The following is a 23339-nucleotide window of genomic DNA, read 5'->3' on the forward strand; positions in this document are numbered from 1 at the left end:
TTCATTATATGGCTGAAGGTTGTCCATATTTGCAACTGCAAATACATTTCATGTATTTCATAGCAGCTTTGGACACGCATGCATTGCTATATCATGTACACCTGTCTGTTATGAAAAAATAAACAATATTTATAGCAAAATTGACATTTTCAATGTTTAATTCAGGTTTTATCTGAAAATCTATAACATTCAACAGAGGTACATTGCAGTAAAAATAAAGAAAACAATACAGATGCATCAGTGGTTGCTTGATTGCTTCAATACTTTGTCGAACTTATATAAAACAGGTTTTTATTATTTGTAACAACTTTCGTATTTATCAATAACAAGAGGGAACTTTAGTTTTTGATCATGATGAAAAAGTTCTATTGAGTACAAGATAACAACAATAATTACATATATATTTTTTTATATTTGAGCCTGTGAACCGTGCTCGTAGCAAAAGTAACTGCTCTGGTGACATAAAAGTGCATATGCTACACGATCAACTAATTTTTATTACTTATAAAATCTATATGGATAATAAACACGCAATGCACTAACACTGAATGATGTCCAGTTCTAATTAGGTGCAAAACAAGACAGATGCCATCGGCTCACAGTTACTCTGTTAACATTTCTTTCCCTACCAATGCTACCAATACTAACAGAAATCTTACCATTTACCACATCATTTATGTACTGTACCTAAACTGTCCAACTGTAGTTTTGGTAGAGCACAACCCTACTCACAGCTGTGTCTTGCCCCCGAATCTAATTGCACTGTGGACTAAGAGGGCCAGTTTTTGAATTGAAGGATCACTGGAGACCTCATCACCACTGACACCAAAAATACTGCATCTAGTAAAGCACAGTGGGGTTCCAACCAGTATTTGAATTGATAACTTTGTCATAGAAGGCATGAGAGCTGCAAAGAAGCTCTGACTTCTCAGCAACAAGTCAAAAGAATCTCTACTGAATGGAGGTAATCTCCTCCCACTCTACCAAATATTCAGAGAAAATAGCTTACATTAAGGTGCACAGTAAAACTTAATGACATTGAAATGCATTCATAAAAAATTTCTGGTGTGATAAATAATTATTGTTCTTACCAGAAAAACCAACTACAATGCTCGTGGAAAATTTGCTTTTATTTATCATGTCATTTTGAATAGTAGGAAATGTTGATGCTCCACCAAATGAAAACAAAATTGTGCCAAATGCAAGGAAAAACCTGTGGAAACTATGAGGTTTATGGAGCACTGGATATTTATTATCCATTCCGTCTATTACTATCTGAGAGAAGATGAAGACACATGCAAATGCTGTGGTAAGCAGAGCACCAACACCTACAATGCTGAAAAAGAAAGAGCATTTATTACAATGCAGCTGCTGCAAGGAAAATGTTATATATTACCACAAGTTAGAATGTACAGAGTGAATTATGTAATGATGAGTTACTGTACATGTAAGACATTATTGCCATGCTACCCTCTCAAAAAAATTATCTCACAACTAATTTCAAATGACACGGCTGTAGTGCAACTAAAAATTAAACAATATAATTATACTGTATCAGATAGTAAAGAAACTGAACACATTGTGATAGTTACAAACAATTTCGCATTTCTATTGATTACAGTCATCATTTATGGACTAAAGCTGGTACAGTCTTATCCATGAACTATTGTTGAATTCATAATTACTGAACTCTTTGGAGGTCTCAAGTTATTGCCCCTCTCTGGCCCTTTAACCCTTATTCACATACCTGTAAAATACACAACTGAAATGATTCATCTCCCACCCATCCACTGGTGTATCCATTCATACAACTATTCCAGTCATGTCATGAGGACATCAGCACATTTCATAACAAAAAAAAGGCAGTGGAACATGTGATAAGACACCATATTCTTTACCAAATTTGCTGTAACCACTGCATAGCTTTCTGTGTGGTGGTGACCGTGAACCTAAGCAAATAATCGCTATCATGACAATGTGGCCAGGAGTAAGATATCAACTAGTTGTAGAATATGCTGCTCAGCACAAAGTGAGCAATTTTAGCAGCTGCTTTACAAATCATGGCAACTGGAGCCTTGTTTATCTTCATTCTACATCCCCCCCCCCCTTTTCCTCCTCTCAATAATGATTTCACATGACTCCCAACTGCATATTCTAAAATTCTCTCAGCCTAAGAGCACACATCTTACTGTCTTCTTTGGACTACTGCTGCTTCAACATACTATTTATTGTCTCCTTTTTACTATAATTTGCCCCCTCTGACTCCTATGTGCAGCACTGCAAGTACTGGAGCTGCTCCTTCTCATATATTGTTACCATCCTCTGTACTCTCCCTCTCCTTCCCTTCCCACCCACACACTCTCCTTAGCCACCCCTTCCACCTTTCAGCATTCCCCATATCTCACAATTTTTGCATCTGGATCTACATCTATACTCTGCAAACCACCATGAAGTGCATGACAGAGGGTATGTCCCATTGTATCAGTTATTACAGTTTCTTCCTGTTCCATTCACATATGGAGTGCCAGAAGAATGACTGACTGAATGCCTCTGTGAGCAGTAATTATTCTAACCTTATTCTCATGATCCCTGTGCAGATGATAGCTTGGGGACTGTAGTATATTCCTAGAGTCACCATTTAAAGCTGATTCACAACGTGTTCTTATGTTCCGATTAGAATAGAGTTTAGTGATACCTCTGTCTTTTTCATTTTTCCATTGATATTCCTCTATTAACAGTCATTTTATGCAAGAATTATATGTCATTTTGTCCTTCCTCTTGTGTAAAATGTTTTGGAGATAAAATAGCCCTCCAATCAATTCTCCGAGTGGAGACTACTCAAGGAGATGATGTAATCAGATAGAAAAAAAATCTGGCTTTCTATCAGTTGGAGTGTAGAATCTAGGACTCATTAACCTTGTTGGTTGGTCGGAGGACTTGAAAACATGGTGGCAGATGTAAAGAAGATACAAAATACAGAGTGTCAACTGTGACAAAAGCTTTTCTCAAAAATGGAAATATATTAACATTGGAAATAAATTTATGAGTTAGAAGAAAGTCTTTGCTGAAAGTATTTCTTGGAGTGCAGCCTTATATGGAAGTGAAAGTCAGACAATGCTAGTGCAGATAAGAAAAGAACAGAAGCTTTTTAAATGTGGTGCTACAGAAGAATTCTGGAGACTAAATGAGTTAGATCAAATAATTTATGAAGAGGTACTGAATGGAATCGTAGAGAAAATGAATTTACAACAAAACTTGGCTAAAAGTTGTTTCATACGACACAAATTTTTAATTTGATTATGGAGGAAAGCTTGAGAATAATTACTGTAGAGGATGGCCAAGGCTTAACTACAGCTGACAGGTTCAAGTGGATGTAGGTTACAATATCTACACAGCGATGACAAGGCTTACGCAGGATAGACCTGATGCATGAAACCAGTCTTTGCACTTAAGACCACAACAGCAAGATGTAATGATCTTACCTAAAATCTTTTGGTGATTCCAACCACATTGCTGGAGTTAGTATGATGCAAATAACCAGGAACCAGACACAGAAGTTGACTCTTGTTACAAAATCTTCCAGCAGTTCCTGCACCATTTGTGATGCAAGTAACAAGTATACTGTACCAGCACCAAAAAGGGTGAACTGTATGCATCCTGATACCAGCAAGCTGAAATTAATTTTTACTTTACTGTTAAAAATAATAGTAAGTTTTCTATTTTATTTTCAGTTTGGAATATAATTATATTTATGGCCAAAACACAAATGTAGTAAGTAAAATTCTATCCCTGATATGGTGTATCTTATTATTAATGCAAGTACTTTCATAGGATTAATCCACTGTCTTAGGGTATTTTAATATGCACATTTACAGTCACACACTTCAAATCAGTCAGAAAATATTACATCAAAATGATTTCATGTTATACAGTCTTCAAATTTACTTAAAAGCAAATGTTGTGACATGGTTAAGGTGTTTCCATTTTGTGCATAATATTTCGAAGACCAATATAGCTGTCTTCTTCAGGTGCTACGAGTTTTGCTGTTATGTGTATTTGCTGCCTGGCTCCAACTGGTAGGACTTCAGGTACCAAGTACACATAACAGCAGAACTCGTAGCACCTGAAGAAGACAGCTGTACTGGTCTTCAAAGTAGTGTGCATAAAATGAAAAAACAACAACTTAGCAGAACACCCACAAGTACACCATTAATCAGTCATGTCAAAATAACGTGAGAGATCACATAAGTGTTTTTGTTGGATTATAGGCTTCCAAGTGAGTTCACTGATGTGAAATACATATTCAGCTGAATAGCCTTCAGGCAGTGAAACACATGGTTCAGTGGCTGCTCTAGAATGCAGTTAATGATATTTTATTTCACTATCATAAGTAGGATTTACAAATCAAATGTGTGATGTAATGTCATTGCCAAAGAAAACAATATTTATCCACTTTCTATGTAAATTAGGATTCATGTAATTATACTGTTGTAATATGAAACCTTCTTCCCAGTGTCAAATTAAGTGTTGATTTTTCTATAAACAGATCCCAGATAGACATATTTATAGTAAGAGCAAAAGAATTGCAGTACATGGTTTATATACAGTGAATTTTCCCAGTATGTTTGGATTTTTTTTCTTTTTTTTCCAGACTGAAGAATGATCCATGACATGGCATCTTAGTATTTAAACAGAGCTTTCTGAAGGGTCACATGCAGCAGTCAAGATGTGACAGGGTAAATCATGTTCCATGGTGGAAATGTGGCACTCAGTTACAAGTAATAATAGTGGTTCTCCTTTAACGAATACCTGATGCTTTCCTATGTGAAGGAAATATACAAACCTTGTCTTCCGGCCAACAGCTCTGTAAGCAATAGTAGCATAGGGATTCCTGACAGGTGTTCTGTACTCTGGATACCTTTCTTCTAAAATTGCCCAACAATCTCCAAGGCGAGCACCACCATATGCAGAATTAATGCAGAATATTATGACAAGTATAGGCCCAATCCATCCTAAAACAAAGACATGCAGTTTTAAATAACAGTAATTTAATATGAAAATTACTTGCAAAATGTGGATATTGCATAAACAAATTACTATCCACAAACAAGATTCCTTACAATATCTTGGTCGCTACTGACAGAGAATGAGAAAGAAAGAATGAGTGGAAAAGATTGCAAACCAAAGAACACAGATTCATGAAAATAAGCACGTTATTGATTGAATACTGATGGCTGAATATTTTCAGTTACTTGCTTTTTAGGTCATATATAGTTATTTTCATTACTGTTGGTGCCAGTCAGACAGTAGACCTACCAGAGCTGTAAGTTCTGCATCATTTCACATGGAGACTCTGACTTGTTCCCATCTGACAAGAAGCATGGAATGTTTAAGTAAGTGGATCGAGCTGACTGCCTTCTGTTTTCATCGGTAGTTTTTGATACATTTTGATACAAAAATATTCAGTAAGTATCATATTTGTGTTTGTTTCAGTGGGAAAATTGTTTAAAATCCACTGTTATATTTTGATCGCAAGAGAATAAAATGTACAAATTCACAGCAACAAATTATGTATAAAACTAGCTTTGTGGTTAAAAAGATATAAGCAGATGATGTTTTCTAAGAGGCTGGTGCTGTTGGAAAGTATAAAAAGGTTTGATGATTTCAACTTAATTTAAAGTAGCAGTAATATTGTTAGTTTCGATGTAACAAGCACAAAAAATAAATCAAGTACAATGAAATACCCGTTTTTCAAAGTAGCAAGAAAAAATTATTTGTTCTGGCCAACTGCATTAAAGAAAATGTTTTACTGTGATTAAACTTGCAATGATTCACATGCAATCTACATTTCCACAAATAAAAAAAAAGATCATTAAAAAATTAGACTTTTTGAAACAAGTGCTATACATCTGATCTTTACTTTGATGAACAATGACTGACAAAAAAAGTCAAGCAAACAGAAGACATTATACACATACACACATAGGTGGGTATATAAATGAATACAGTTGCACTACCTTGACAAGTAATATGACCACCAGAGTGCATTAGTGTTTTTCATGATTAGTGTTCCTGGTAGGGTATATAAGGGTCACGAACAGTACCAGATGTCAAGTGATCATTGTGAAGATCACGAGGAATTGGTGAACACGTGTGATACAGCATTACCAGCACCTGACAGAGTTTGAGAGGAGTCTTGTTGTGGGCCTCCATTTGGCCACCTGGTTGAACCTTGCAATATACAGATTTGTGGGCATTTGGATGAGAGAGTGGTCCAGTACATGCAAACATGTGGATTACTTGTTATCAGGGTTCCTGCTGACCACTTCTGACCAGCACAATGGAGGATGGCCATGTTGTGCACCATGCACATTGAAACCCCTTCACAGTAGCACCTGCCATTTCATTACAAGTAATGGACCTTCTGTGATATTCTGTGGCATCCCACACCATTGGACTGGGATTAGCAGCAGCTGGACTTGGGAATAACAATCACATGCGAAGATGTTGTGATGTCATTTTTCAACAAGATAATGCTAGTTGTCACACATCCCATGGCTCTGTGAACTTCATTCATGATGTTGATGTACTCCTGTGACTACCAAGATCCCCAGATCTGTCCTCGACAGAACTTTTGGGACCAGCATGGGTGTCAACTCTGTCCTGGTGTCAGTATACATGATATCAAGGATCAATTACAACCATTGTGTGGCAGCTTCCTTAGGGGAGGATACAATGTAGCTGCCAGCCAAATCAGTGACATGCATCCAGGCCAGAGGAGGTGCAACTTCATACTGATAAATGAAATCATATTGCCAAGTTCTTTGTAAATTTGACTCAGTTTTGTGATCACTGGAATAACTTCACAAACCTTCCCAAGCCATTATGCTTCATTTCAAAGAGCCAAATGGTGATTTTCAGAAAGGGAGGCAAAACACCCAAGAATGCGGAAATCAACATCAGAGCGCAAAAAATAATAACCTCATCAGACTTTAAATACCTAGGGGTGACATTGCAACCAACAGCCAAATGCTTCACAAAACATACAACGGAACGTGCAGCCCAAGCAATAATATCAATACAGGACATCAAAAACATCCGCCTACTCAGTCTAGAAACGGCCATGAAATTATTCAATGCACAAAAATATTGCCAATCCTGGCCTACGGGATGGAGGTTATATGGGACTACCTGGCAGAAAAAAATCTAGACACACTAGAAAAGGTAAAATTGACTTATCTAAAAAGAGCACTAGGCCTCTCAAAGACAACAAGATCTAGACTAGTGCACCTGCTAGCGAGAGACATTTCTAATCGAAGATATCAAACTTTGATATATGATGCCACACACCAGGGCTTCCAGAAATCATCTGAAGGTCATCAAGGATAAACAAGATAAAGTATGGCCTGTGTTCTATGGCACCAAAGCAATGACGAACTGCTCACGGACAGCACCAAACCTCGAAATGTGACATGTCGTAACTAGATTATCTGTTCACGGCTTTCATAATCTAATTTGCAAAAACAAAAATTATCATGACCCAACCATATGTGTGTGTGAACTGTGTAGTAAAAGAGTGAAATTTATAAATTAACATGCAAAGATGTAAAATGTTAAGCAAAGTAACTGTATATGGCTATTCGGCTGCAATTTTATTACATAAAGTTTCTCCTCTTTTACTGGAGACTTTCATGTTTTTCGTCAGGCAGTGTAATAAAGTAAAGCTGTCCTCATCCTGATGGTCTGAGCACTGCACTGCTTTACTAGGAATGGCCCCATTGCATCTGGTATGTCTTTGCCATCTTAGAACTGGGTTACCTAGTTGCACAGTGCAAATTAGCATTTTTCACATTAACAAATTACTGCCAGAGGTAAATGAAGTGATAACTGATGGAAAAATAAATTCCAGGAGTGACTGGGAACCTTACTTCTGACCTTTCGATTGAAGTCTAGCACTTACCCATTGATTCCAACCACTTACCTCTAACTAGTGGTGTGGGCTGGGTACATTCCCTGTCAGAGGGAACTTATAAAATGGAAATATTGTTGAGAATATTTTTTTGGCCGGGGAAGGTTCCCAAAAATTGGGAATTTATGAAAATTTTTAGGTTTTGAATGTTTCGACACTTATTAACAGTTAAAGAACCTTAAAACTAGGTTAACAAAGTAAATTCATACATTTTAATCCAAGATTTAGCATTCCATGCATTAATTTCCTTGCAAATTCCATGCAAAACATCATTTATTATAACTCTGCCGGAAAAAATAATTTAAAATATTCACTAGGCCTCCTATTTTTAGGCAAGTTGAAACCCCACATTTCTCTGAATGAATCCTAAACTTATAAAATATTTCTCTGGAGGCATAATTCTCAACCGGCTGTCATCTGCAGTATTTTTAATTTTTCCAAACAAATTATTAGAGGTGTTTCACTTTCAGAACTCAAAGACTCCTCATTTCCTGCTATGAATTATGATTTATAAATTTATTTTCTGAAATATCACTATCACTTTCACTTTTAGAATCATTAATTAATATTTTACCATGTACTCGTTTGATAAAATCAATTGTATTTTCAAGTAAATCACAAATATTGGCTGGTTTATTCGCATAATTTTTCCCCAAAATGCCATTTTCAATGACTAATTCACACGAGTTTAAAATAAACTTCATGGCCTAAAATATCTCTAACACTGACAGAAAACTTAACAAATTAAATAAACAAACTTCTCTGTGTATTTTAGTAACTTTAGTTACTCACTAGATGGCATATCAATATTATAAACTCAGTTTTTCTAAAGGTTGATCACTTTGACATTGGAAGTTCTAGGAAAACGCAAGAGTCGCAAATTTCGACACTTGGGAGTTCCAGGGCTAATTCTTTGATATTTAAAGAGTTTATTTCTAACAACAACCATAATGTTTTACATTCTGGTTATTTTTCTGATATTTTTATTCAATTATAATATATTCTGAACATATAAGAGCGTTCGTGGTTTTTTTTTTTTAAATCACATTATTACCACATTGACCTATTAATTTAAGTGATTTCATTTTTGAAATTATAAATTCCCAGGAATTTTAGTAAATTATAACGTTATCTTAAAATATATTTCAGTTTCTGAGTTTTATTTAACCATACGATTACTGCTTTTAAATATTAATTAACAGTTTTTTGAGCTATGTTGCTACTTAATCATAAATTACTAGGAATTAATGAATTATGGGAATACTGCCGGCAATACTGCCGTTCAATTTTACACAGAGTACGCGAAGGAAATTGCCCCCCCTTCTTGCAGCGGTGTACCGTAGGTCTCTAGAAGAGCGTAGTGTTCCAAAGGATTGGAAAAGGGCACAGGTCATCCCCGTTTTCAAGAAGGGACGTCGAACAGATGTGCAGAACTATAGACCTATATCTCTAACGTCGATCAGTTGTAGAATTTTGGAACACATATTGTGTTCGAGTATAATGACTTTTCTGGAGACTAGAAATCTACTCTGTAGCAATCAGCATGGGTTTCGAAAAAGACGGTCATGTGAAACCCAGCTCGCGCTCCACGAGACTCAGAGGGCCATAGACACGGGTTCACAGGTAGATGCCGTGTTTCTTGACTTCCGCAAGGCGTTCGATACAGTTTCCCACAGTCGTTTAATGAACAAAGTAAGAGCATATGGACTATCAGACCAATTGTGTGATTGGATTGAGGAGTTCCTAGATAACAGGACGCAGCATGTCATTCTCAATGGAGAGAAGTCTTCCAAAGTAAGAGTGATTTCAGGTGTGCCGCAGGGGAGTGTCATAGGACCGTTGCCATTCACAATATACATAAATGACCTGGTGGATGACATCGGAAGTTCACTGAGGCTTTTTGCAGATGATGCTGTGGTGTATCGAGAGGTTGTAACAATGGAAAATTGTACAGAAATGCAGGAGGATCTGCAGCGAATTGACGCATGGTGCAGGGAATGGCAATTGAATCTCAATGTAGACAAGTGTAATGTGCTGAGAATACACAGAAAGATAGATCCTTTATCATTTAGCTACAAAATAGCAGGTCAGCAACTGGAAGCAGTTAATACCATAAATTATCTGGGAGTACGCATTAGGAGTGATTTAAAATGGAATGATCATATAATGTTGATCATCGGTAAAGCAGATGCCAGACTGAGATTCATTGGAAGAATCCTAAGGAAATGCAATCTGAAAACAAAGGAAGTAGGTTACAGTACGCTTGTTCGCCCACTGCTTGAATACTGCTCAGCAGTGTAGGATCCGTACCAGATAGGGTTGATAGAAGATATAGACAAGATCCAATGGAGAGCAGCGCGCTTCGTTACAGGATCATTTAGTAATCACGAAAGCGTTACAGAGATGATAGATAAACTCCAGTGGAAGACTCTGCAGGAGAGATGCTCAGTAGCTCGGTACGGGCTTTTGTCAAAGTTTCGAGAACATACCTTCACCGAAGAGTCAAGCAGTATATTGCTCCCTCCTACGTATATCTCGCGAAGAGACCATGAGGATAAAATCAGAGAGATTAGAGCCCACACAGAGGCATACTGACAATCCTCCTTTCCACGAACAATACGAGACTGGAATAGAAGGGAGAACCGATAGAGGTACTCAAGGTACTCACCGCCACACACCGTCAGGTGGCTTGCGGAGTATGGATGTAGATGTAGAATATTTCTTCAATTTTAAATTCCTGGGAATTTTACAGCACTACCTCTAAGCACTCATACTGCACGATTACAAATGAAGGCATTAGTACAATAACCACATAAATCATATTTACATATTTTTTGGTAAACCCAAAAAAATGTCAAGAAATTGGAAAACTTTATTAATGAGTTTTGACTTTTCCCAGCGTTTAATTAAGCCACAAACACATCCTTATAACTTATTATATACCCAAATGAAGATTTACTATGGCATTTATTGATTTCTTTTTTAAAAATGGACTTTTCTTGCTCTTGCACCAAACAACTTTCCTTTATGATTATGGTGTCCAAAAATAAACAAGTAACTAAAAGAAAAACAACAATTACTTGCAATTTACAGGTTACTGAATATGATGAGCCTGACAATTATTTTTAAAAATGGATGCCCTAGTAAAAGTTGTAGGTGTGGAGGGTTAATAAGAAGTTCCCTATGCTTCTCCTTCTGATGAACTGTATATACCATCTGTAACAATCCTGTCACAGGCCATCTTATTAGAAAATCCCATGTCTGATGCTGACACATACTTCTAGGCAAGCTCAGGAAAAGCCATTGCAGTTGAGGCTTTCTGAATGATCAAATCATGTTAGATGAGTTGTGATAATAGTGTACTACAGCAAACTACGTGCTTGTGTGCAATGGAGTACTCAAAGAACCTGCACTTTGAAACAATAAACTTTTTACTATCTGCACTCTTAATGTTAGGCTGCAGTAGCTTTCTTAGGTGGAACAAGAAATCTAAAAATAAATCCTGTGTAACATCAGCCACAGTGAACTACTTGGATGTATTTAAAATGTCAGAATTTGACTAGTGTTTGGCGCAATGACAGAACAAGCTCTGAAAATGTCCAGTTCATGCTCCAAACACCTGATGTTAACAAGTCCATTCCCTATGTTATTCTAAATTGGTCCCATGGGCAGTTTCATTCTTGTGCCACATGACAGAGCAATTTTCAAACTACATAATGATAGTAAAATCTCATTTTTGGCCAAAAGTGGACGTATCTGGCTATTGCACCAGTGCCTTCACATGCAGAAGTATTCTCACACAAAATCCTGCTCTATGTGGCCAGCAAACAGTACAACACTCAATGAGGAAGGTAATTTGTTCATTTTTCTCAAATGAGTGTGATCATTTTTACTTTTATTTAAAAATACTGTTTGGGAGTGCACTAGTTGTTAATCCCGAATCTGATTGCAGCGTTTGTTCTGGTCAAAAGAATGCCTTCTACATTTACATGAACTGGCATTGGACTTGCCTGTCACCTCCCATGATAATACTGGAGATAACCAAAGGTCGCATAGTACTTAGGAACTCCCACATACTTGTCGTTCAACTGATCCACATACTAGCTCTAAATACAACTGACTGTGGCTGTAAGCCATTTCATCTCACTTTACTACCTTCCTATAATATGTCAGTTCATCCCTTTTTGGTAGTAGATTCTGAAGATTTAGTTTCAGAACTAACAACATTAACCTTTTTGACTGCTGTTGATGAGCTAACTCATCACACTCTTCCAGTCCCTAGCTGATGTAGAAAAGTTTAAGCAAATGATTTGGGCTTCCCCTGAGCACTACTGATGAGTTAACTCAAGATTTCTTGGCAACCCTGATTGCCAATTATAAGCATATATGCACCACTTCTCACACACGAGTGTTACGGATGTGTTTAGTGTACAGTGGTATTTCAGTAACTTTTCACAATTCTTGCCAATATGTGTATCCTTTGTTGTCATCTCATTTTGCTGCAGTCTGACATGCTGCTTTACATTTGTGACTTCTGTTCAGTGTTGGACGATGATGCAGATGTGTGTTTATAGTCTCCTGGTACCATCTCTGTTTTGTTACTGTGTCTTCGATATCTGCATGACTTATGTTCAGGAAGGAAGTTTTCATGTAAATTATGATGCTTCACAACAACCAATTGAAATTCTATCTGTATTATTATTTTATGCAACAATATTATGATAAGGGAAGTTGCACGCAAATGCAACTCACTCACACAACTGCAGTCTCAGGCAACAGAGGACAACACACTGGTGTGGTTTCAGGGGTTTCAGTTGCCTGAGACTGCAGTTGTGTGTGTGTGTGTGTGTGTTGTTGACAAAGGCCTAAATGGCCGAAAGCTTTAATTGTGAAAGTCTTTTTGTTGTGCCTATCTGCGGCGCAACATCTGTGCTGTATGGTGAGTAACAACTTTCCTTCTCATAATATTGTTACATTCTGGATTTTCCATTGTTTGTTATCATTTTATGAATTACACTGGAGTGACAAAAGTCATGTGATATGTCCTAATATAATGTCGGACTTCCTTTGGCTCTGAACCTTGATGTGGCATAGAATCAACAAGTTCTTGCAAGTTCCCTGCTGAAATATTGAGCCATGCTGTTTCTGAAGCTGTCCATAATTGCAAAAGTGTTGCTGTTGCAGGATGTTGTGTATGTACTGACCTCTCAGTTATGTTCCATAAATGTTCAATGGAATTCATGAAGGACAATCTAGGTAGTCAAATCATTCGTACAAATTGTCCTTAATGTTCTTCAAATGATTGTGAACAATGGTGACCTGGTGGCATAGCACCCATAAAAATTCAGTCGTCATTTGGGAAAATGAAGTCCATGAATGGCTGTAAATGGTCTCCAAGTAGCCAAACACCACCATTTCCAGTCAATGATTGGCTCAGTTGGACCAGAGAAGCAAGTCCATTCCAAGCAAACACAGATCACACCATTATGGAGCCACCACCAGCTTGCACAGTGTGTTGTTGACAACTTGGGTCCATGGTTTCTTGGGGTCTGCACCACTCTCGAATCCTACCATCAGCTCTTACCAACTGAAATCAGAACTCATCTGACCAGGCCATGGTTTTCCAGTCATCTAGAATCAAACTGATATGGTCATGAGCCCAGTAGAGGCACGGCAGGCGATGCCATGCTGCTAGCAAAGGCACTCGCATTGGTCGTCTGCTATCGAAGCCCATTAATGCCAAATTTTGCCATACTGTCCTAACAGATAGGTACATTTTATGTCCCACATTTATTTCTGTGGTAATTTTATGCAGTGTTGCTTGAATGTTAGCATTGACAACTATATACAAGTGCGGTTGCTCTATTGGCCACTGTATTTTCCCTAATGATTCCCAAAATGGAATGCCCCTTTGTCTAGCTCCAACTACCATTCCGCAGTCTAAGTCTGTTAATTCTCATCATGCCACCATAATTACATAGCAAATCTTTTCACATGAATCACGTGTGTGCAAATGATTGCTCAGTTAATGCACAGTCCTTTTATAACTTGTGTGTGTGATACTATCACTGTCTTCAAATGTGCATATCACTATTCCATGACTTTCATTACCTCTGTTTAAATATCCATTTTTGTCTATATTTTCTGTACTTGAACTCTGAGCTTGTTACTGCAGTCATATGCTTTGACAGAAAGTTTAAAATTTTAGCTACATGGAAGTAATAAAAAATTTTACCTAATTTTTTGTATTTTACAAAACGTCTTTCAACTCAAATAATGTCATTTACATAAATGTCATCACAGATAAATATTTCCATCAAGTATTAATTTCTTTGTAGCTAGTAATGTATCATCTTTGTTTTGACAGCCAGTGAAGTTGTGAAGTAGTCTATGGAAGTCAATACGTCTGTGTTTGGTACTGGGGGAAGTCTGATGTGATTTGGAATGGCTAACAATGGCATCCATTAATGTAAAACTGGAACTTTATCTTGTGAAAGGAAGTTTGTATTGTACGCATGTTCCCCATCAATTTTGGAAAGAATACTTGATATAAGATGGAAAGCAAGAGCTTAATTTTTGGTCATCATCATTTTCATCCTGACTGTACGTTACCAATAATGGCACTTACACTGATAATGATTATTTTCTATAACTAAGTGTCTTCATAGAAATGTGATAAAAAATGTAGGCCTCTCTGCATACACTCCCTCCCACCCCTCTCCCCCCACCCCCCACAGAAAAACTGGACGAAGAGCTGAACCATTGTTTCAACATGAAATTAAGATGCGTATACACATTTTTGCCCCATCACATAACAACCAGTTTACAGAAAATCTAGAACTTCATTCCCTACTAAATATCATTAGGCACATTTTTACATGATGTGTTCATCAAAAATATCCAAGAATTTCATTGAAAAAAATCAGAAAACTATAGTTACTTCCTAATGTCCTCCATTATCTTCAAAGTAGTCACTTTGGGCACATATGCAATGATCCCAGCTTTGTTTCCATTTTTGAAAGCACTCCTGGAAGTCCGCAGGTTGAATGGTGTTCAGGACCCATTGCGATTCCACTTGGATGTCTTCAATAGAATCAAAACATTACCCTATCAATGTGATTTTCATCTCCAGGAACAGGTGTAAGTCACAACGGGCTAGGTCTGGCAAGTAGGGAGGATGAAAGACCGTTACCACATTGCTTTTGGCCAGGAATTCTTTCACAATGAGTGAGATGTGCACAGATGTGTTTGCATGGTGCAGCAACCAGTCTATCTTTTCCCTCAACTCTGGCCGTTTGCATCCAACATTTTCCCTCAGTTACCTAAAAACCTGGCAGTAAAACTGCCTGTTGGCAGTCTGACCAGTTGGAACAAACTCCTTATGTACTATTATCTGAATGCAGAAAAAAATGATGATCACTGAATTCATGTGGCTGCAAACTTGATGAACTTTTTCTGGCCTTGGAAAGATGGTGTTTTCCAATGTGATTATTGCTGCTTTGTTTCTGGGTCGTAACCGTAAACCAAAGATTCATCACTGGTTATTACTCTGTATAAGAATTGTGGGCATCCTCGAACTGTTTCTTTCAGAACAGTGCAAGTCTAAACCCTGATGTTTCATCGACTGATGGTAAGGAAGCGAGAGACAAACTTTACTGCAATTCATCTCATGTTCAGTGCATCGGCTAGAATTTGTTGACACAGATGGTTCTACAACTCAAGTCCATTTCAAACATCATGAATTATCTGCCTATGGTCTTTGGGAACCATGTCACATACTTTCATGAACATTTCTGGTTCTGTGCATGACAGTTGACCAGAATGTCTGTCATCTTCCACAGATTCTCGGTCTTCTTCGACGCACTTGAACATCTACATCTACATGGTTACTCTGCAATTCACACTTAAGTGCCTGGCAAAGGAATCATCGAACCATTTTCATATACTTCTCTACCATTTCACTCTAAAATGGTATGTGGAAAAAAGGAACACGTAAATCTTTCTGTTCGAGCTCTGATTTCTCTTATTTTATTATGATAATCATTTCTCCCTACGTAAGTGGGTGTCAACAAAATATTCACACACTCGGAAGAGAAAGTTGGTGATTGAAATTTCGTAAATAGATTTCACCACAAAGAAAGCTGCCTTCATTTCAGTGACTGCCACCCCAACTCTCATATCATACCAGTGACACTCTCACCCCTATTGCGCAATAACACACAACGAGCTGCCCTTCTTTGCACTTTTTAGATGTCCTCCATAAATCCTACCTGGTAAGGATCCCATACCATGCAGCAATATTCCAGCAGAGGACAGACAAGTGTAATGTAGGCTGTCTCTTTAGTGGGTTTGTCGCATCTTCTAACAAGGGAACATCCTCATCGCACCCCCCTCAGATTTAGTTATAAGTTGGCACAGTGGACAGGCCTTGAAGAACTGAACACAGATCAATTGAGAAAACAGGAAGAAGTTGTGTGGAACTATGAAAAAATAAGCAAAATATACAAACTGAGTAGTCCATGCGCAAGATAGGCAATATCAAGGACAATTTGAGCTCAGGAGTGCCGTGGTCCCGTGGTTAGCGTGACCAGCTGCAGAACGAGAGGTCTTTGGTTCAAATCTTCCCTCGAGTGAAAAGTTTACTTTCTTTATTTTCGCAAAGTTATGATCTGTCCGTTCGTTCATTGACGTCTCTGTTCACTGTAATAAGTTTAGTGTCTGTGTTTTGCGACCGCACCGTAAAACCGTGCGATTAGTTGACGAAATGACGTGCCTCTCCAATGGGAACCGAAAACATTTGATCGCAAGGTCATAGGTCAAGCGATTCCTCCACAGGAAAACACGTCTGATATATTCTATACAACACTGGTGACAGAATGTGCGCCACATGACAGGAATATGTTGTCGACCCACCTAACTAGTACACTTGGCGAATGGGTAAAAAGATTGTTCTACCTTGCCCGATTTAGGTTTTCTTGCGGATGTGATAATCATTCCCAAAAACATGATGAAAACATAAGAGTGTAGCACAAACTGAAAAAAAAGTTAAAGTTTTCCCTCGAGGGAAGACTTGAACCAAGGACCTCTCGTTCCACAGCTGGTCACGCTAACCACGGGACCACGGCGCTCCTGAGCTTGTACTCTCCTTGATATTGCATATGTTGCGCATGGACTACTCAGTTTGTATATTTTGCTTATTTTTTCATAGTTCTGCACAACTTCTTCCTGTTTTCTTGATCGATCTGTGTTCAGTTTTTCAAGGCCTATCCACTTTGCCAACTTATAACTAAATCTGAGGGGGGTGCGATGGGGAGGTTCCCTTGTAAGTGTTCTGCCAACAAAGTGCAGTCTTTGTTTCACCTTCCCCACAATATTATCTATGTGGTCTTCCCAATTTAAGTTGCTTGTAATTGTAATTCCTAGGTATTTAGTCGAATTGACAGCCCTTAGATTTGTGGGATTTATCGTATACCCAAAATTTATCAGATTTCTTTTAGTACCCATGTGGATGACCTCGCACTTTTCTTTGTTTAGTGCCAGTTGCCACTTTTCACACCATACAGAAATTCTCTTTAGATCATTTTGTAATTGGAATTGATCGTCTGATGATTTTACTAAATGGTAAATTATAGCGTCATCTGCAAACAATCTAAGAGGGCTGCTCAGATTATCACCTAGATCATTTACGTAAATCAAGAACAGCAGAGGGCCTATGACACTACCTTGCGGAATGCCCGATATCACTTCTGTTCTACTCAAAGATTTACCGTCTATCACTACGAACTGTGACCTCTCTGAGAGGAAATCACAAATAGTCACACAACTGAGACGATACTCCATATGCACGCAATTTGATTAATAGTTGCTTTTGAGGAATGGTATCAAAAGCCCTCTGTAAATCTAGGAATATGGAATCGATCTGAGATCCCTTGTCGACAGCACTCATTACTTCATGGGAATAAAGAGCTAGCTTTGTTGCACAAGAACGGTGTTTTCTGAATCTGTGTTGGTTATGTATCAATAAGTCATTTTCTTTAAGGTGATTCATAATGTTCGAGTACAGTATATGCTCCAAAATCCTACTGCAAACTGAGGTCAGTGATATGGGTCTGTAATTCAATGACTTACTCCTATTTCCTTTCTTGAATACTGGGGTGACCTGTGTAACTTTCCAGTCTTTAGCAACAGACCTTTCGTCAAGTGAGCGGTTGTATATGATAGCTAAGAAAGGTGCTATTGAGTCTGCATACTCTGAGAGGTTCCTGACTGGTATACCATCTGGACCGGAACCACTCAAATGTTGTTGTTTGACTTAGTTCACTCTCAAAAAATGCCTCTCTCAGCATGCGGTGGGTTTCAGCTGCAGCTTTCTTCAATTTGAAACAGAACTGACGCAAATCTGTTCCTCATTCATGTTATCCATTTACAATTTGCAGAAGCACTGAAACACGTCCTGAAACAAACACCAATGCAACTCACAACTGCATGCACTGAAGATAACACAACTTTCTGCTGCAGTAGCAAGAAGTGTGTCTCGAGGCAGCTAGTGCAGAATGTTGTTCCGCTGCTGGTTTGGCCGGTACAATGAAATCCTCAGCTATTTTGGCTAGCACCTCCGATGTCAGGTTATTCTGACACAAAAGTGTTTAAGAATTTGAACTTGACACTTTTTCTTATTGTAAAACTTTCACAACCAGGAGAGGACAGGTTGATTAGAAGCTGATTTTGCTTTATATCTTACTGGTCCTCAGGATTGGCTTCACAGTATTTTTCTCACCATCTAACCTAAGAAGAAAACAACAAGGTGCCATGGCTGCACTGAGGAAGAGATTGCAGAGATACTCAAAGATCGACACTGAGTACCAATTACTTGATGTCAATGGTAGTGCTCCTCCACAGATTCTGAAAGCAACAGCCCTAACCTGTCTACATCAGCAGATGCAGCACTTTTATGTTTATGTTATTTTCAATAAAAGCAATAATTTTCATCTCAACAATGACAAATTTTAAAGTTACAGATGGGGATAAGGCATAAAGCACTCCAGAAATTTTCAGCACAGGATGAAGCAGGCCACCCAAGTAATCCCAACCTAGGTAAAAATCCAAATATAGGCTATTTAATACAGGTATATACATTTGGCAATAATGACACAGCACTCAGCTCAATATTTATCAAGCATATCTGCAGCAAGCAGACATAGGATTAAGATTACATGCAGGCAATAGCTTCTTGCATCATGAGTCATGCAAACAGTGCTACTAATGCATCCATCAACCTAACACCACATAATTTTTTTCATAGTATAAAGTGGGCCCAGGTGTTGCCACAGTTGTCTTGATTATGTGGCAGAAGTTAGAATGGGATGCCCTTACAGGTCTCCCATACAGCTCCAATCTCTCCCCATGTGATTTACATATTTTTAGAGGTCTGAATAAAAACATTTGTGGCCACTGATTTGCTTCAGCCGAAGAGGTGTACACCTTAGTATAATCATGGATCCATAGTCAACTGCAAATGTTTTTAGATGAAGGCATTGACCATTTTGTCTCACAGTGGGATAAATGTATCAACAGTTATAGTGATTACAGTAGAGCGTCGATTATCCGAACGTCGGTCAACTGAACGACCGCTTAACCAAACTGTGTACTCGCTCACACCTGTTACTCTCCCACCCTACCGTCCACCATCCCCCTCACTCCCAAACCAAGTTTTCCATAGTAGTCACTGCACTGGGCCACCGCTCGTGCAACATTGCTTCTAATGGGGCCTTCACAAGGTGCTGCTGACCAGCCAAGCCGCCAGTCGCTGAGTTTCAACAATCAGCACACTTCTGTTGGCTTGGCACTGGCAACGCGCAGTTTGAAGGATTGCGCGCCCCCAAGAAGAGCTTCTCAAGGTGCAAACAGTCACCTTCTGTTCTCTGTTACAACCACTTGTGTGCTGCTGCGTGAAGAAGTGAACTTTTCACGATACAAAATGCTTAAACGTAAACGTATTGTCCTTTCTGTGAGGAACAAGTATGAGATTATTAAAAGGTTAGAAGAAGTTGAATCTGCAACCACTTTATCCAATTTTAATTTTGTATACTGTGTTTATTGTTCATGCAAAATGCGTATGTAATATGTATATATTTTTGTTTAATAAACTGTGCCACATACTACATATTACTACTGAAGTTGCCTTTGTATGTTACTTTGTAATACTAAAAGAGATGCCTGTTTTTACGAATAAATTTACTGTACAGTACTTCTTTTTGGCAAGTAAGCATGTACAGTTCGATTATCCAAACAAACCAGTTTTCCGAACACCCATGTCCCCCAATTACTTCAGATAATCGACGCTCTACTGTACTTTCAAAATAATCAACAGTTTATTTACTTTTTTCCATCTGTCTCATTTTCATTTTACTGACCCTTGTAGTAGGTATATCAGGATGGATCACGTTTCATCAAACAGAATCACTGCTTCTATTTGGTGGGTCTACCCTCATGCACATTAAGCACATCATTGTTGAGAATGCAATAAGTTTATTGTGATACATGCATGGATCAAAACATACCTGAATCCACAACAGCTCTTGGCAATGCTAAGACTCCACTGCCAGCCATTTCCCCAGCAATAAAAATCGCAGTTGAAAGCACCGTAAGGCCTTTCTTTGCACCATCTGATACACCTGTTGAGCCATACCTATCCTCTGAGGGCGTATTCTGCAAGAGAAAGTATAAAATTGAAAACTACTCTGAATCTGCAGTACTTACATTAGGGTACATCCAAACATACAGTATTATGTGACTGTATCAGATTGCATTTGTAAAAGCACCATTTCATGTGACTACTGAGAGGCAAAATAGATAGGGATAAGCTGAATAAACTATCACATCTCCTCCTGAAATTCAGTGTTTGTCCTGTATTCAAGCATACAATTTGAATTTTTTTAATTAAATTTTCAGTTATAACAATTATTTGTACGTGAATACCACAGCTGGTGAATTCTTCACAGAACAAGCTGCCAGAACACACAAGAATATGCTAAGGAAAAAAATAAATGATTATCAATGAAACTATTTCAGAGGACTGCAGAAATGATTTATGCTAGTTGAGAATGTCCTAGAAACACAGCTGCTTCCAGTGAAATATTAATTAAATGAATACCAAAGCAGAAAAAGATATAGTGTAGTGTTTAGTGCATTAGTTACATATTCTTAAACCATTTACATGTCACACTGACATGGTACATGTTATTTAACATAGTTAGTACAATGTATATTTGTAAGTTATCCATTTAAAGACATAAAATATGAGTCAAAAATACTTAAGTTTAAAGAAATATGTCATTATCTTGCACAATGTATCACAGAAGTTTCAATAATTCTGTGTGTGTTGACACAAAACTTAAATATGGGACAGAGATGGTTGGTGGTATATATGATGATTAGTTGGTCTACTTCAGCTTGGTTTCTCATTATATGATGATTGTATCTCTACTTTATGGCATCATTAGACCAGGGTACTGTTATAACTTCAAGTTGAACAAAATTATTTCAAGGAAGAAACAATACAGGAAGTCACAGACCTAGTTTAAGACATGTGTACACTTTAACAGTCAAATCATAACTGAGTCCAAGTCTAGCGGCCGCTGGCTGGCTGGCTGCTTAGGTGGTGCTGCTGCTGCGTGGCTGGCAGACAGTGCCGCATATAGAGGACGTGCGTAACTGTGCAGCGGCACTTTGAAAGATCGGCGAGTCACAACACTTTTCCCCCCTTTGAATTTTTTGCACAGGTCTTGATGGAGGTGGCCTGTAGATTGCTAACGTCCATATGTGTTGTTTGACTGGCCGTAAAGTCTCGAGGAGGAGGCTTCCCGTACAGACGGAAGTGTCCCCGATGATAACGGATCGAGATGACAGCAGATGTGGGGGTCGAATCTGCTGGGGCCCCGTGAACTAATCTGCCCGTTGCGGCAAGTCCGGTTGTTATAACAGGAGACATGGGTGATGTGTCGGCGCCCATAGGAGGAGGAGGCGAGTAGAGTTGCTCCGACAGATGATGGTCATCTGGTTCCTGCATGGGCACATCTCCTGGTGGCGTCAGTTCTTGTGCTGGCACCGATATGATGGTGAGAGGACTGCGTTGTGAGTAATGAGAGATTCCAGTATCCCGAGTGACAGGTAGAACTGAAGGTGCTGTAGCGGCATCTGGAACAGGTGTTGCCAGCACACGAGGCCAAAGCTGGTCCAAATGATGCACTGCAACACCTGTGCCCGTCTGGATTTCATACAGGCGTCGGCCACGGTGTCGTAAGATGTGGCCAGGACTCCATTTTGGCCACCTGCCGTATCCCCGTACCCATACAAGGTCATCGGCGGTGAACCGGCAAGCGAAGACACCCGCGGCCGTGAGGTGGAAGGCCGCAGAAGGTGAAGTAGCGTGTGGGGCTGTCGGCCATGTAAGAGCTCAGCCGGGCTGTGGTCGCCCATGGGGGTGAAATGCTAAGAAGCCAGAAATTGGAGAAGCGCATCATCAGCAGCAGAAGAAGTCAGGAGTTTCCTCATCTGAGCCTTAAATGTGCGGACCAGTCGTTCAGTGTCACCATTTGACTGTGGATGGAACAGAGGGGCCATGACATGCATGATGCCGTGATGAGCACAAAAATCCGCAAAATCGGAAGAGGCAAATTGCGGACCATTATCAGTAACAAGAGTAGAGCGAAGGCCTTCCAAAGAGAAAATGCGAGCTAGAGCACTGGTGGTTGCCGCAGTGGTAGGCGACATGCAACGGACAATGAAAGGAAAGTTAGAGTAGGCGTCAATAACGAGAAGCCAATAAATACCTAAAAAAGGTTCCGCAAAGTCAGCATGAATACGCTCCTAGGGCTTCTCAGCTGAAGGCCACAGTGACAAAGATGACTTTGGGGCAGCGGCCTGTGATGCACAAGGGCCGCAGGCAGCGACCATGCTGCACCTGTCCACAACCCGCTGCTCGGCAACATCCAGGTGGAAACACAAAAGTTTGTCCCTATCGAATGCCAGATCAGGACCCATGGGAAGGCGAGACAGTGCATCAGCATTTGCATGTTGAGCCGTCGACCGGAAATGAATCTCATAATTGAAACGAGACAAGTAAAAAGCCCAACGCTGGAGGTGGTGTGTCGGGAAGTGACGTTGATGGATGAAACAAGGAAACAAGTGGCCTGTGATCCGTAACAAGATGAAATTTGGATCCATAGAGAAAAACACAAAACTTATGAAGAGCATAAATAATGGCCAAAGCTTCTTATTCTATTTGAGAACACTTTTGTCTGCACCCCAGGAACTACCATCAAGGACATGTAGGACACTGAGAGACCGCATACAGTAGGGGGCCAGGTAA

At 39.0% G+C, this 23339-nt stretch overlaps 1 protein-coding gene across 2 annotated transcripts in view; it reads right to left on the reverse strand.

Annotated features, from left to right (window-relative positions):
* Positions 1 to 23339, reverse strand: part of LOC126170933 (uncharacterized) — a 65312-nt gene that overhangs the window by 34169 nt on the left and 7804 nt on the right. For both annotated transcript variants that reach the window (XM_049920761.1, XM_049920760.1), the window contains exons 2-5: positions 20530 to 20677; positions 4844 to 5012; positions 3483 to 3671; positions 1092 to 1336 (exon numbers count right to left, since the gene is read on the reverse strand). In XM_049920761.1, coding sequence (XP_049776718.1) covers positions 1092 to 1336; positions 3483 to 3671; positions 4844 to 5012; positions 20530 to 20677 — 751 coding nt within the window. The remainder of the gene's footprint in view (positions 1 to 1091; positions 1337 to 3482; positions 3672 to 4843; positions 5013 to 20529; positions 20678 to 23339) is intronic.

Source organism: Schistocerca cancellata, chromosome 1 (assembly GCF_023864275.1).
Source record: "Schistocerca cancellata isolate TAMUIC-IGC-003103 chromosome 1, iqSchCanc2.1, whole genome shotgun sequence".
In the NCBI taxonomy this organism is placed as follows: Eukaryota; Metazoa; Arthropoda; class Insecta; order Orthoptera; family Acrididae; genus Schistocerca; species Schistocerca cancellata.